Source organism: Anabrus simplex, chromosome 2 (assembly GCF_040414725.1).
Source record: "Anabrus simplex isolate iqAnaSimp1 chromosome 2, ASM4041472v1, whole genome shotgun sequence".
Lineage (NCBI taxonomy): Eukaryota > Metazoa > Arthropoda > Insecta > Orthoptera > Tettigoniidae > Anabrus > Anabrus simplex.
Window position 1 is genome coordinate 761,457,462 of NC_090266.1, and position 16,844 is coordinate 761,474,305.

Here is a 16,844-nt window from a genome sequence, read left to right on the forward strand (position 1 = left end):
TTACTGCTACACCATTCCCGGACAGTCATTTCCACTATGAGTAACTCTGAAACCATCTGTTATGAAGCCTCCATTTAGTGAACACCTTGTCTCACATACACCTAAAATATCAAGCGATGCTTCCTACATAAGGTGTTTAAGTTGTACTTCTAGTTTCCCAGCTTTCAGTAGTGTTCTCACATTTGCTGGGCTGAGTGACTCAAAGGTTATGGCCCTGACTCTCTGAGCCCATGTTGGCAGGTTCGGTCATAACTCAGTTCGGTGCTATTTGAAGGTGCTCAAGTACGTCAGCCCATGCTAGGTAGATTTAATGGCACGTAACTGAACTCCCGCGGACAAAATTCTGGCATCTCGGCGTTGCCGAAAATCGTAAAAGTAGTTGGTAGGACATTTTTGGTAGTGGCTTTACGTCCCACCGACACAGATAGGTCTTATGGCGACGATAAGATAGGAAAGGCCTAGGAGTGGGAAGGAAGCGACCATGACCTTAATTAAGGTACAGACCCAGCATTTGCTTGGTGTGAAAATGGGAAACCACGGAAAACCATCTTCAGGGCTGCCCACAGTGGGATCCGAACCCACTATCTCCCGGATGCGAGCTCACAGCCGCGCGCCCCTAACCTTACGGCCAATTCGCCCGGTAGTACAGATACTATATTATGAGGCAAGTATTTGAGAGATACCTCGATACGCCTGTAGGGAAAATTCTGTGGACAAGCAAGACCGAATGAATGTTGATTCTTTCTACTAAATATAACCACGAGTGCTGTCTAAGACGTGATGAAAACAGTGAGAAGTAATTAGAACATTTGTGTTTACAATTTGCTTTACGGCGAACCGACACACATAGGTCTTATGTCGATGATGGGATAGGAAAGGCCTACAGGGGGAAAGGAGACGGCCGTGGCCTAAATGAAAAAAAAACCGAAAACCATCTTCAGAGCTGCCGACAGTGCGGTTCGAACCCACTATTTTCCGGATGCAAGCTCACAGCTGCATGGCCTTAACCGAACGGCCAACTCGCTCGGTGTATTCAGAACAAAACGAACGCGGAAATTATATATTCGATGAAATTGAGCGTCAAGTATACAGTTTATATTGTTGTGTAATGCGTCTCCATAGCCGAAAATAGGCAATTCGGGCAAATTCGTGCTATTTAGCGGAATGTGACTTCAGTGAATGTTTAGTATTCAATAAAATACGTACTTTTACGTGTACACTCATGAAAAATTGAATTAGAGATACCTGGCTAGTAGCATGTAGCACCCACTTTTGCCTTGATGACAGCGGCCATACGGAGTGACATGACCTCCACAAGACACGGGGAGCGTTGGGGAGCTATACTGATACACGGTCGCTGCACAGCCTCCCATAATCCACGAAGATTGCTCGGAGCAGGGTCTAGGGCAAACACGCACATCCCTCTTGATAGTATCCCAGATGTGTTCAAGGGGACTGAGATCGGGGCTCCTTGGGGGTCAGGCAGACATCTTCATGGAGTGCTCATCGAACCAGTCAGCCACAGTTCGGGCGGGACTGGAGGGCTGGACCATTGCCTTGCTGTACAATATGTATATTTCGCCTGCAGGGTGCTACAGGCGACCAAAAGGTTGTACACGGTCTGCAAACAGGTTCCTGATACATTCGCCGATGAAGTACGATGTCAGATGTAACACGGGTCACATTTCATCCCACGTGAACAGTCCCCAAACACGGATACCACCACAAATGGGCTGAACTGAACCCTGCTCACAAGAGGGATCCATTGCCTCATGTGGTTCACGACGCACTTGTACCCGGCCATCGACGCGTACCCAACTGGTTCCTAGACTAGCTGTGCAGGTGTCCTTTCTCTAATGGCGGTTTTCCTTTGCTCATGTCAGTCGTGCCTTGCGATGAGTGTTGAGCAGAGGTACCCTCGTGGAACGCTTTCTTCTGTACCTCATGGCGAGGAGATGGTTCCGGATGGTGGCTTCTCGTACGACGTTGTTGTCCAGCATTTCATTGACGAATGATCTGCTGCAATGTGGCCCATCTACCCTCACTTACTATTTGAACTTGGGCCGACGGTTACCCTTGTCATCATCGCGTCGTACACCCAGGGCTGTTGACCCTGACGGCGGTGGTTCTGCCCAAATCCACGTACTCAGGGTAGACTCATGATACGATGGCCCAAGGATGGGCCAATGCATGCACAACCTCAGAGATAGAGTGACTCATAGGTTTGGTGCCGACAATCTGGCATCGTTCAAATGTGCTGCGGTTTCGTGTCTTACCCATCCGACAGGCAATGTTAATCATACAGTCCGTATGAAGTCTTGACATCCTCGCTCTTACATGCCACGCCCTACTATTATATTCGCTGCGCATAGCACATCTAATTCTATTGCTCATTGAGTTTATATGCTGACTTTATACTGATGATAAAGCACTTAGTGCGCAAGAAAAATGCATTAGCTTTTGTTTTTTGAACTAGGGAGTTTACATTACGAAGGATGACTTCCCTCATGCCCTTTTATAAGCAGCTGTGAGATAACCCGCCCGACACAACTGTGCACAGGGAAGATATAGCCGCAAAACACGGGGCACTTAGCTCACAGAGCATTCCTTCCGAGATGTACGATTTCTACATTTTATATTTACTAATGGTACAGGGAACTAAGAAAAAGTACGTAACAAACTACGCGCATGAACTAATTGCTCTAAGGTGTGCAGAAATCTTCGTACTCGTTTTTTTCAAATGTTATTTGTCTTAAGACACCTCGGAGTACAGAACTTGACCTAGTAAGGGACCTTTAAACCGCCAATATTCATAACAGAGGTTTCTAATTTACAGGCATTTTAAAAAATAATGTTATTGGTTTTGGGTCCCACTAACTATTTTTACGGTTTCCGGCGACGCATAGGTGCCAAAATTTTGTCCCGCAAGATTTCTTTTACATGCCAGTAAATCTGTCGACACGATACTGACGAAATTTGAGCACCTTCGAACACCACCGGACTGAGCCAGGATCGAACATGCCAAGTTGGGGTAAGAAGGCCAGCGCCTCAACGGTCTGAGTCACTCAGCCAGGCAGGCAAGTTATATTTGGGGTTTATTTCGTGATATGTCCGGCTCCATGGCAAAATGGTTAGCGTGCTGGCCATTGGTCAAAGAGGTCCCCGGTTCGATCCCCGGTAGGGTCGGAAAATTTAACCACCATCGGTTAATTTGGCAGGCACGGGGGCTGGGTGTACGTGTTGTCTTCATAATAACTGCATCCTAATCAAGACGCGCAGGTCACCTACGGGAGTCAATAAGACCTGCACCTGGTGAGCCGAACATGTCCTCGGACACTCCCGGCACTAAAAGCCATACGCCATTTCATTTCATTTCGTGATATACACTACTTGAACGAATTGCACATGCAAGTGCACAAATGAGTTCATCTATTCAAAACAACAACATTTTATTGTTATAACTTAAGCTCTTAAAAACAATGCATGGACTGGAAGTGGTATAATGGAAAATAATCTGCAAGTATATCTTGCATTCGTATATAGCAGAAGAGGAATACTGTACATGCACTTGGAACAAAAATGACAGTAAATAATATTAGTGTACTAATAAAAATAACAACAATAACAATTAAAATGTCAAGAAAATATTTCATGATATAGATATGATTTCGTCTGTAGCCTTTATTGAAATTATTTACAACACAAGCACTGCCCACCATTTTCACTGATATTCCATCCTTACACCACGGAGGACGAAGTTCTGCTGGCTGTAAACGAGCTTGAAGTTCAAATGTAAGACAACATAGAGGATTTCCATTGAAATCTCGCTTTCCAAAATTTGTTGGTTACATCCTTATTCAGGGGATGTCTTCAATTTCTTGCAGTACCGGGAACCGAACCCGGGCTCCCGAGCACATCAGGTAACAGTGCTAACCGTTACGCTGCGGAGATGGACGCAGTGACAATAATAAGGTAAAAAGAAGCTAGCTTCGAAAGAAGTAGATAAATGACATGATTAATCCAAATAAAGCCTAAAAGATACATCATAGTGTACTCCAATACGCAATAGCACAATCCTTAGTATCAATGAATATTGCTTCGTTTTAGGATATATTTCATTTACAACTCCTGGTACTTGTGTGTACGAGGACACTATGAAGAAACTTTGTCCTTCCGTATTGTCTGTGGAAGTGTGTGTAGCTGTACGTAGGCTATTTGTACCGAACATTAAAAATGAAGCATCAAATACGAAAATGACCCAACTCCATAATACAACATTCAGGAGGGGCGTTTTTCTCTGTCGCGAATTTATGTACTGTGGACGAATGCTGAAGGATATCTTGTAGGGTTAATTACCTATGATGGGCCATGTTCGGGATGCTATTTTTGAGTGCTGATTAGGAAAAGCGTTAGGCCTACAGGGTGTCAATGGCTCAGGATTGGATTATTGTTTGGACACGGTTTTACACTTCAATATCTACTTGGTTCAACTTTATATCATTTTAATGAAAACGCTATCTTCATAGAATATAAACTGAAAGTACTTATCAGTGCAATATAGGCTATAATTAGCCTCTGCACAGAGCAGTTTACATCACTAACTTTCACTACCACTGTGAATTTTACCTGCTTCTTCTATTATAGAAGCTATGAGAGCTTGAGGCTTGCCTATAAGATATTTGTATTGTTTCTTAACATGATGTAACTTATATGTTTCGATCAGCGGTTTGTCCTTGAAAAGCAGAGGTGTTCACGCTGGGCATTCCATCCCGCGGGCGCCCAGCACTGTACGTGGGCGGGCTGGCAGGCAATTTCTTTATTTCGTGTGGCTATTTCTAGCCGAGTGCAGCCCTTGTAAGGCAGACCCTCTGATGAGCGTGGGCTGCATCTGCAATGTGTAGGGAACTGCGTGTTATTGTGGTGGAGGATGGTGTTGTGTGTGGTGTGTGTTGCGAGGATGTTGGGGACAGCACAAATCCCCAGCCCCCGAACCATTGGAATTAACCAATGAAGGTTAAAATCCCCGACCCGGCCGGGAATTGAACCCGAGACCCTCTCAACCGAAGGCCAGTACGCTGACCATTCAGCCAACGACTCGGACGTGGCAAGCGATGAGCGATTGTACTTTAATTCAATCAATCAATCAATCAATCAATCAATCAATCAATCAATCAATCAATCAATCAATCAATCAATCAATCAATCAATCAATCAATCAATCAATCAATCAATCAATCAATCACTACTGATCTGCATTTAGGGCAGTCGCCCAGGTGGTAGATTCCCTATCTGTTGTTTTCCTAGCCTTTTCATGATCGCAAATAAATTGGAAATTTATTGAACATCTCCCTTGGCAAGTTATTCCAATCCCTAACTCCCCTTCCTATAAACGAATATTTGCCCCAATTTGTCCTCTTGAATTTCAACTTTATCTTCATATTGTGATCTTTCCTACTTTTAAAGACACCACTCATACTTATTCGTCTACTGCTCCCACGCCATCTCTCCACTCACAGCTCGGAACATACCACATAATCGAGCAGCTCGTCTCCTTTCTTTCAAGTCTTCCCAGCCCAAACTTTGCAACATTTTTGTAACGCTATTCTTTTGTCGGCAATCACCCAGAACAAATCGAGCTGTTTTTCTTTGGATTTTTTCCAGTTCTTGAATCAAGTAATCCTGGTGAGGGTCCCATACACTGGAACCATACTGTAGTTGGGGTCTTACCAGAGACTTATATGCCCTCTCCTTTACGTCCTTACTACAACCCCTAAATACCCTCATAACCATGTGCAGAGATCTGTACCCTTTATTAACAATCACATTTATGTGATTACCCCAATGAAGGTCTTTTCTACCGGGCGAGTTGGCCGTGCGCGTAGAGGCGCGCGGCTGTGAGCTTGCATCCGGGAGATAGTAGGTTCGAATCCCACTATCGGCAGCCCTGAAAATGGTTTTCCGTGGTTTCCCATTTTCACACCAGGCAAATGCTGGGGCTGTACCTTAATTAAGGCCACGGCCGCTTCCTTCCAACTCCTAGGCCTTTCCTATCCCATCGTCGCCATAAGACCTATCTGTGTCGGTGCGACGTAAAGCCCCTAGCAAAAAAAAAAAAAAAAAATGTCTTTTCTTATATTAACACCTAGGTACTTACAATGATCCCCAAAAGGAACATTCACCCCATCAACGCAGTAATTAAAACTGAGAGGACTTTTCCTATTTGTGAAACTCAAAACCTGACTTTTAACCCCGTTTATCATCATACCATTGCCTGCCGTCCATCTCACAACACTATCGAGGTCATCCTGCGGCCGCTCACAATCTTGTAACTTATTTATTTTTCTCTGTTCAGAATAACATTCTGCAAACAGCCTTATCTCTGATTCCACTTCTTTACACATATCATTGATATATATAAGAAAACATAAAGGTCTAATAATACTGCCATGAGGAATTCCCCTCTTAATTATTACAGGGTCAGACAAAGCTTCGTCCACTATAATTCTCTGAGTTCTATTTTCTAGAAATACAGCCACCCATTCAGTCACTCTTTTTTCAAGTCCAATAGCACTCATTTTTGCCAGTAGTCTTCCATGATCTACCCTATCAAATGCCTTAGATAGGTCAATCGCAATACAATCCATTTGGCCTCCTGAATCCAGGATATCTGCTATATCTTGCTGAAATCCTGGAAATTCTGGATAGTAAATACGAGGGTTGGGGCAAAAGTCATAGCAACTACTTTTTGAAGATACCAGTCCGGTTGGAAAATGTGACATATACAGACGAAAGGGCAAGGTGTTAAATACATGTGTGGACAATGAATAGCACTGAAATATCGTAACACACTAATTTATTACCTTAGTATACAGGGAAACATGGCCTTCTCGGTGCAAAAGAATGACAACATTACCGGCACATGAAGTTGACATGACAAACTTGGGCCTAAAGACCCTTAAAGTAGTCCCCTGCTACTGACACCACACGCTGCCAACGATGTGGGAGGCGCTGAGTACCATCTGCCTCAGCGTTTGCCGCACCATGTGTGAATCGGGTCACCTGTTGGCACACAGCATTAGCAATGTCGTCTCGTGTTGCAAACTGCCTACCACTTAGTGGTTCCTTAATCTTTCGAATGAGATCAAAGTCACAGGGCAAAATGTCGGGAGAGTACGGTGGGTGCTCCAATTCTTCCCATCCCCAACGTCGCAGTAGCTTCTCTACACACTCTGCTTTATGTGGTTTTGCATTGTCGTGCAGGATTATTGCACTGTCCACAAGATCCGGACGTTTCTCCCGAACGCCACGTCGTACCTGTCGCACCAGGAAGTCCCTATAGTACTGTGCGGTCACTGTTCTGCCATGTGGAACAAAGTGGCAAACAATGACACCCCTGACGTCATATGCGACGATCACCATCAATATGACTGGGCAAGGATTCTGACGAACCTTCTCCCTCCTTGGTGATCCAACATGTCGCCACTCCGCGGACTGACGTTTCAGTTCTTGTTCGTATGCCCTGGACCAAAATTCATCGATGGCGATTATTCGTGACAAGAACTGATCGCCGTCCTGTTGTCAGAGTGCAAGGTGGTAGGAGCATATTGCATAAGGCACCTACCTTTGAACATCCATCAGTGCATGCGGTACCCACCGCGATGCGATTTTGTGCAGTTGCAGCTCATTACGCAATATCCTGTGGACGGTGCGTTTCTCGATGCCACTTGCCCTCTCCAACTCCAGTAACGTCCATCGTCTGTCTTCATCCAGGAGCTGCTCGATGACGGCACGTGCCACGTCGGTCCGCACACTGACCGGTACTCCCAAACGTTGCTGATCACTGGTTGACACACGTCCTTGCTGAAACTTTCCTACCCACCGTGCTTCTGTACAGTATGGTAGGGCGTTATTCCCAAGGGCTTCCACTAATTGACTGTGATAATCCATCGCATTTCTCCCTCGGAGAACGGCTATTTTGATGTAAGCGCGCTGCTCAACACGGGTTGCTACCATCTCGCACGACACTCACCAACTGACTGATTTCACAGCCCTCGCTGTGCTACTACCAGCTATCTCAGAGCCATCTGTTGTTCTGCATACACACTATGCCTGCAGAACTTCGACACGACATATATACGTTTGTGATCCGTTCACATATCTACAAGAAAGAAATAGTTGCCTTGACTTTTGCCCCAATCCTCGTATGTATGTCCTCACACGTGATGAAACTCCCTCTAGCCATTTAGTGGCTAGCTATTATCACCGGGCGACTGTTAAATTTTCAGAAATTCAGTGAACAGGGAAAGTCACACACCACTACTGTGCAAAATCATTCTTGCATTATGTAATTATATTAATTTTTGCTTAATGAATAACAGGAATTTTTTCTTTTTTTTTAAATAACTTACTGTCATTCCCATGCAAAGGATTGTAACTCATAGCCTGTACGCTTAAACCCTGTACCTTTGTAGATGGTAACACGAACATTATAAAGTGTCAGTTTTCTTTGAATGAATAAATATAAGGAAATAAAACTGACTGTTTATATCGAGCGCAGTATAAATCAAACCGGAATATCTTGAAAATGTCAGTTTTTGTTCCTAATATAGAGTTTTACTTTAAATAATGCATCCCAATCAGCACTTCGGTGAGTAGTGGAGGAGAGCTTCGTGATCATAATCGAACGTCAATGCTCCCTTGCTTGCCTACAAATTGTGTTCGTTCTCTCGCTTCACTGTGACGTATGCTTGTTACGTAGGCTGCCCGGATTTACGTCACGCCAGTCCGGCCGCACTGGGCTATTCTCAACAGGCGCCCAGCTGAGCACCTCCGTTGTAAAGGATTCACTAGGAAAAGTGATTTTTGTGTTTTTCTTCTGAATAAAGCAAGACTCCCACACAGATGCTGCATTTTATTCTGTCACACGCCTTCATGCATGTGAATTGTTGTGTGCTCTGGTTTCGTTTGTCTTGATATCTGGAGTTTAATGCCCCATTTGTTAAGAGACTGTTTGGAGTATTTACGGAGTTAAAGCTCTCGAGCACTGGGTTGGATATTAACTGCAATGTGCACACACGTTCGAGTTGGAATTGGGTTGAAATATTTTTGAAGTAGGTGCATTATACAACATACTACCAAGTGATATGGAAAGGTAAATAATGGAATATTTTGGAGTTGGGGCCTTTCTTTTTTGGATGCTTTGCATGTAGTGAATTTCTCTACTACCACAGTCAATAGGTTCGTGGACTTGAATGGCATAGACGGCGAAGGAACTCCTCGTAGATGTTCTTGTTTACAGTTTCTGTTGTGGAATGAACTCTCAGTGCGCATTTCCCAGTGAGTCAGAAAACAGCTGAAACCTCACACACACTTTCACCTGCCTTGTCGCGATGTATTCCGCCATGGCGATATGGGCGATTTTAGTTTCATCATCTGCAACATTACCTTAGCGGATTTGCTCGCATTCTGGCAGAATTTGATATTTTCCTGTTGCTCAAACTGGGACATTCTCGTATTCCGTTACTTCTTTTCAACTGCCGTCTACAAACTAGACCGTAGTTCTGCTTACACCATATGCAAGTAACGGTCAAGGCGCCATCCCGTAGTACAACATATCCACTGTAGGTTACCATAGCGACCCTTTTGCGGCCAGTCCACGAAGTTAATTATTGTACTACGTACGACGTATATAAGATAACATCCTACTATTCACCTACAATGAGTATAGAACTCAGTAAATTTCCAGCCACAGTTGAATGCTTGGGTGTGAAGACAGTCTATTGTTATTGAAAAATAGATAAAATTTCCTTAATTATATCATGTTAAAAACATATCTATTGATGAGGTCACTATTAAACAACATAAAACAATTATAATAGAGCACTAAAGTTAAATTATTAGCTACATCACAGATTATAACAACACATTCTAACCAGCTACAGTATAGTACATCCCCAGAGGAAACGAAGCATGTAGAGTGCAGCGATTTGTATTAGATCGAATGAACTTTAAACTCTGTGTTTACCGTTGTTGTAATTTCATTACATTTCCTATTTTAGAACTTCAGGGTATTTAGTCTCGTACTTTAATTTTTGTCTGTCATCACTAGACAGTTAATCGTGTATGTGTGTGTGTGTGTGTGTGTGTGTGTGTGTGTGTGTGGGTGTCTCTCTACCAGTTTGTCTATTAGTCAAAACAAAATAAACAATCTTCAATTCTTAGATATATTTTTTTTGCTGATTCGGAGCTTGTAAACCATATACTTTCATAGTTGGCAACAGCGACGGTTTTATACATTCATCTAAGGATTTATACGAGACTTTTTTTGACGTTCATTAAATATCTTAGGAGGTGCCTGGCCGAGGCGGTTAAGGCGCGCTTGGTTCACCCGGGAGGACGTGGGTTCGATTCGCTATCAAGAATCGAAAATTTTTAAAAACGAGATTTCCTCTTCCGGGGTGCTCATGGCCCTGAGGTTCACTCAGCCTACACCAAAAATAAATATCAGGTTAATTCTTGGGAGAAAAGGCGGCCGAAGGTAGAGTTAAACACACTACCCTACCAATTGCCGATATTACGGACAGTGAAAGCCTTTACCTTCCAACCCTCCAACGACCTTCATGGCCTGTACAGAGGTGAATTTGCCTTGTTTTTGCTTTTTATTCAATGTCTTGTCTGTCGAGGGAGAAATTTTTTAATATATATATAACTCCTGTCTTCACAATGTTAGTGTCTATATACATATACACGGTTTGAAGATGGTTTTGTAATCAGTTATCCATATTCATCAATAGCTCGAATCCTTTGAGTGGTTGCATACATTACAAAACCGTAGTTTAAAATGCATCAATCTTGTACGTATAAAACCTTATAACATGATAAAATTAACTAGATAATCAATATATAGAGTAACAACCGAGCTAAACATTTCTTGTCCACAATACGAGTTGGCCGTTCAGTTAAGGGCGCGTGGCTGTGAGCTTGAATCCGGGAGATAGTGGGTTCGAATCCCACTGTCGACAGTCCTGGAGATGGTTTTCGGTGGTTTCCCATTTTCACGCGGGGGCTGAGGCAACGGCCGCTTCCTTCCAACTCCTAGGCCTTTCCTATCCCATCGTCGCCATAAGACCTATCTGTATCGGTGCAACGCAAAGCCACTAGCAAAAAAGCATTTCTTGTCCCTATTTGTCTAGTTTTAATTTATAATAAAAGTAAACTACAGTATTTCCTACATATATAACTTCGCTCCTAAAAAAGTGTATTATATACATATTATTTGTATGACTAAAGCAATTTCGAGACATATTTTGCGTCATAAACACAGCAATTATTCCTTCACTCTTAATATTTCGAAATATAATTAATAATATTATAGAAATTACATGTAATAACAGTTGTTTGAGAGAGAATATTTTCAATGCAACTGAGAAATAATCATAATCGTTGGAAAATATTAAATGAACAACACTACCTTAACATTATATAATATCTCGTATTAAAGTTCTAAGAAGCCATTTCAAGCAGCGCGGTTAATTCTTCCCCACTTTTAATACCATTGCCCTTCTTCGAAAGTAATAAATCACTTCCCTGTACAGAATTAAATTAAGACCTGAAGGGCAGTTAACATCATTTCTAAAGGTCAGGCAGCACTATACTCTCATAAAATCAGGCTCGTGCACCAACAAGGAATATGCTTATCACTGTCGCATGGTGGCTTCACTATCCGTAACCTCGGCACTAAGTGGGAAAAAATGGTTAGCTGTATGACCCCTGGAATTAACGAGTTAACCCGGTACCCTTTTTTGGTATAGGCTGGAAAACCTAGAGACCAGTGGAAACCTCCTTTCTAGATGTTTCACTTCCTAATGGGGAATCGAGCCTACGATCCTTAGAGAATGAAGCACGCTTTCACCACCGCGGATAGGCAGCTCCTTAAAACTGCTATGATAGGAAGCCAAAACACTAGCATTGAGGCTATAACCCATTCATTATTTACTTCAACGTTACAAATACTAAAATCTATGACCAACGAATGATAGGAACGTTACCATAATACAAGTGCTCTCTTCTTCATCTGTTCTTCTAGGATTATTAATGGGCCGGGGACGTTTCTGATAGTCAGCCCTGTTTGTGAAACCTACATTGATTGTAGTAGTCTCTGCAACTCTAATTATTTGGAATTGGGAGAGGCATCACAGAACTTAAAATACAGTGTTGTATAAATATATTTCCCGAACGAGTATACAAAAACTGCAGTCAGGATGACTAAAAAACTTGTTGGATTAGGTAGACATCTATCACAATAAAATACTGAGCGAGTGTCTGCATGATTTGGGCCACGTAGCTGTCAGCTTGCATTCGGGAGCGAGTGGGCTCGAACTTCACCGTCGGCAGCCTTGAAAATGGTTTTCGTGGTTTGTCATTTTCACACCAGGCCTTAATTAAGGCCACAGTCACTTTCTTCCCGACCCTAGCCCTTTCCTAACCCACTGTCGCCATAAGACTTGTCTGTGTCGGTGCGACGTACAGAACATTGTAAAAATACATCACAGCACTTTTCCGAGAAATTGAAGCATACTGACCTTCAGCTTAGAGTGCCCCTGGCTCGATTACTGTATGCTCACCATTCAGATAAGGAGCCAGTCATGAATTTTAACTGTGAATGGTTAATTCGTCTGGTTCTGGGACTGGGTGCTTGTGTTCCTCTTAATACGTATTTCCTCTTCATCTACATAAAACACACTACCTTATCAGTTACCACAGAAACACACAATAGAGCGTACATTCCTCCACATAAGGTTGGTGTCAGAAAGGGCATCCAGCCATAAAAATGGCCCAAATTCACACAAAGTTCTGAACCCAATAAAGATGGAATAAGGGCAGCAAGAAGACGACTGAAAAATCACTACACCACGATGCCTGATATATACTGGGGAAAGAGAGAGAAACCATTGAAATAAGGGTCATTGTATTGAGGAAGTTAGAAATCTGGTTCCAACGGGAATACTTTACCGATTTGAATCCTCTACACGTATCTCTAAAGGATAATCCTACATTTGTGTGGGCCGGGATGAGTGGCGCAGACGGTTAAGGCGCTGGCCTTCTGGCCCCAACTTGTCAGGTTCGATCCTGGCTCAGTCCGGTGGTATTTGAAGGTGCTCAAATAAGTCAGCCTCGTGTCGGTAGATTTACTGGCAGGTAAAAGAACTCCTGCGGGACTAAATTCCGACACCTCGGCGTCTCCGAAAACCTTAAAAGAGTAGTTAGTGGGACGTAAAACAAATAACATTATTATTACATTTGCGTGGATTTGTCAATTGATATTGCGAGTCCATTTTTATTGAGCACAACTTATGCGTAACTTACGATTCGTGAACCTCTTCGTCTTTTTAGATGATAAGTCAAGGTTTCCATAACTTTATATAGATGAGCTCAGATAAATTCAGATCAGCGACACAAAAAGAAATAAAAGAACAATACGACTCAAAAATGGTACAGAACTCTACGAAATGTCTCAAAAGAAGTATTTTTAGGTTGCGTCATAACTTGCAGTCTTCCCATCCTCAATTCCCGTCTCCAGAAGATTGTGTAACAACACTCGACATCCAAAACAAAGTAGAGTGAGACAGACGCGGGATGCCATCTCCACATTCAGCGGACCGAAAGGAATCAATCTCTGCAGCTACACCGTCACAAATGGCGGGCCTCTTGGAGCGTGAACCACGGAGCGGGGATATGCGATACACTGTCATAGAGATGAGCCCCAAGCTTCGTACAAATACACCGTCAAAATCGATGGATCGCTGCATGACTATAGGTTTCAAACTAGGGCACGTATTGAAGGTGAATGGTGGGATCTCATCATCCAATAAAGAACACAGGATTACAACTAACTAATACTAATCATTATAGTAATATTTGAATACCAGACACATCAAATGACAGCATTTTACTAAACTTAATTTCAAAATGTTTACATATATTACATCTTTACTGGAATAATAATAATAATAATAATAATAATAATAATAATAATAATTTCACACTACTAAAAGTGTTGTTGATTACTAACAACTTTTGTCTGTGTAATTTCTTCGTGGTATTCTACATAAATTAGGGTGGCACTTAGAAGATAGGGACAGGAAAGGTAGCGAGTGTGGATGTAATTAAGGTACAGCTCTAGCATATGCTGTTATTGTTTGAGTATGGATCCTTAGATACTCTGGGACAGGTACGATAGTATCGGAATGCTCTTGTGAACTTGGACCAAACCATTTCAGTTTGACTCGTTGTCCTCTACTGGAAAGTGAATTAGCACGTATAACACTGGATGGTGGAGTCACTCTCAATCTTTGAGCAATTAACTGTAAGGGCTTTGGTAATGATTTCTTATAGTTGAGCGTGTTACATACTCATCTGAACGGTTAATGCATCTTTCAGGCGCTTATAAATGCGAACGATGATAATATAAAATACTATATAAAAGAAACGTGACGCATGTAGGCTGTTGCAGTCCCATGGCCTTATCAAGACGACCGTTACCCTCCTAAGTGGCCTGCAGATATTGAAGTGTCACGTGGCCAGCGTGACGTGGTTTTGACGACCTGATCCACTGCCTATCGTACCAGAGATCTGCTAATTTTGTTTCATGGGGCTGAGTGAACATCTTTCCAGTCCTCAGCCTCGAATTAAAATCCTGAGGCTGGCCACGAATCGAACGCGGGGCTTCCGTGTGTGGGGCAGGCACGTTACCTGAACATCTTTGGGCTTGTGATAGGATGAATGCAAGCAAGCTGGTAGTTTTACATAACAGCTGATATCATGTTCATAGGCACGGGATCTTCATTTTTACATGTCTGGCTCCATGGCTAAACGTCTAGCGTGCTGGCCTTTGGTCACAGTGGTCCCGGTTTCGATTCCCGGCAGGGTCGGGAATTTTAACCATAATTGGTTAATTTCGCTGGCACAGGGTCTGGGTGTATGTGTCGTCTTCATCATAATTTCATCCTTATCACGACGCACAGGTCTCCTACGGATGTCGAATCAAAAGACCTGCATCTGGCGAGCCGAACTTGTCCTCGGATACTCCCGGCACTAAAAGCCATACGCCATTTCATTTCATTTCCATTTTAAATGGAATCTGAGCCACAGGGACGTGACTTTTATTTAAAAAATCTGACATGCATTGGCCGGTATTCGAACCACGACCACCTTGGTGAGAAGGCAACGATGATATCACATGGGTGACGCACCCTCCGACGATAAGATGCTGTCACCTCCTAAATGAACAAATTCAGCACACCTCACTAACCAGTTTCTCAAGGCAGGAAATAAATTAATCTTCAGTGTGTGATCTCCGAAACTAAAACCACCTCACACAAAGACGGAAATATTGAGGAAGTTACCCAAATACATTCATTAAATTGTGGAAGAAGTATGACACATAGCCTACCGCAAAACTAGGTATAACTCATAACGATAATCAGTCGCTTTTCTCTAATGTCTGAGTGATAATATTGAAACCTTTTATTGTACGATGTGATCTAGGTATCTTCCAAATTCTCGGTACGAATTTTCTTAGGAGTGGGGACACACAACTTATTATTCATCCAACAAGATTCCTTGTTGTTTTACTTCCGATGCTCAGGTCGTGATTATTTCAAATACGAGCAGAAAAACAAGTCACCATTCTTGTTTATACAAGCATTAACAATGGTAAACTACTTAAAGCGTCACCTGCATGAGTGTACGAGTGTGTGCACGGGAGACAGAGATCCCGACTACGTCCATAAAGTGAAGCTCTGTATCTACACTTAACATTCCAACAACCAGGTTACTTGTACATGATAGTTACCTCCCAACTGATTCCGAACCATTAACACGTTATTGCTTTCCGAAGGGACAACGAGACTACAAAAATGAGTTCGTAAATCAAAATAAATCAACTTGAAGAGATTCTTGACGTATAACTGTAAAATTAAGTGCAGCTCAGAGCCGAAGCCGATAAGTAGTACATGCGAATTCTAGAGATTTTATATCTACTTGAAAGAAAGTGATCTGGTAGCATCATCATGAGAAAAACGTGAATGTGCTAATCTTTTCTCTGTAATATTGAAATGGCTACATGGAACTTGCGCAGTATAGAAGTACCTCCTCCAATGATAATAATTTTACAATTTGTTCTTTAATTTACCAATAATACAGGAACTAATTGTTTTATCGCAGTCTAAATAACGATAATCAAACTTATTCAATGTCATCCAGTCTTGGCATACTCGTATATTTAGTACAATTCAAGAGACGTTTATTTTTATATCCATTTATATCAGACCTACCAACTGCGAATAATAGGCCCATATGTGTGCTTTTCGATTATTATTCAAATTAAAGAAAAATATATATTAAGGATATCTTGTCCACATACCTTGCCGTTTTCCTCCTTTCCGTTATGTAACAGATTGCAAATGAAAATAATGGGATGTATTTCTTCCACACTACCCTCAGTAAGAACAGGATAACCATTCCAACCTCAGTCACAGCTGGTATGGTATTATTAGTGCATATACACTAACATCCTAAACTTTAATTTTGATCAATACTGTCAATCACAAGAGCTGTCAATCACAAGAGTTACAATACACAATTTTCGCGTTCCGGATTATGTATTCCAGGTATCAACAAACATTAATCCAATTTTGAACAACTTTATTGGTTTATTCGTAGTGTCTACGGTCATTCAATTTTTAAAATATCTGACTATATGAGCATCACCAAACTCAATAAAGCATTTAAACGGATATTATAAATTCAGTAGCACTGAAATCTTTAGACGTTAGAACGATGTT

General features: G+C 42.2%; 1 protein-coding gene across 1 annotated transcript in view; it reads right to left on the reverse strand.

Moving 5' to 3' along the window:
• Nucleotides 1-16,844, reverse strand: part of mmd (mind-meld) — a 1,597,006-nt gene that overhangs the window by 1,222,609 nt on the left and 357,553 nt on the right. Inside the window, exon 4 of the mRNA XM_068225859.1 lies at nucleotides 3,900-3,904. Within this exon, the coding sequence (XP_068081960.1) occupies nucleotides 3,900-3,904 (5 nt within the window). The remainder of the gene's footprint in view (nucleotides 1-3,899; nucleotides 3,905-16,844) is intronic.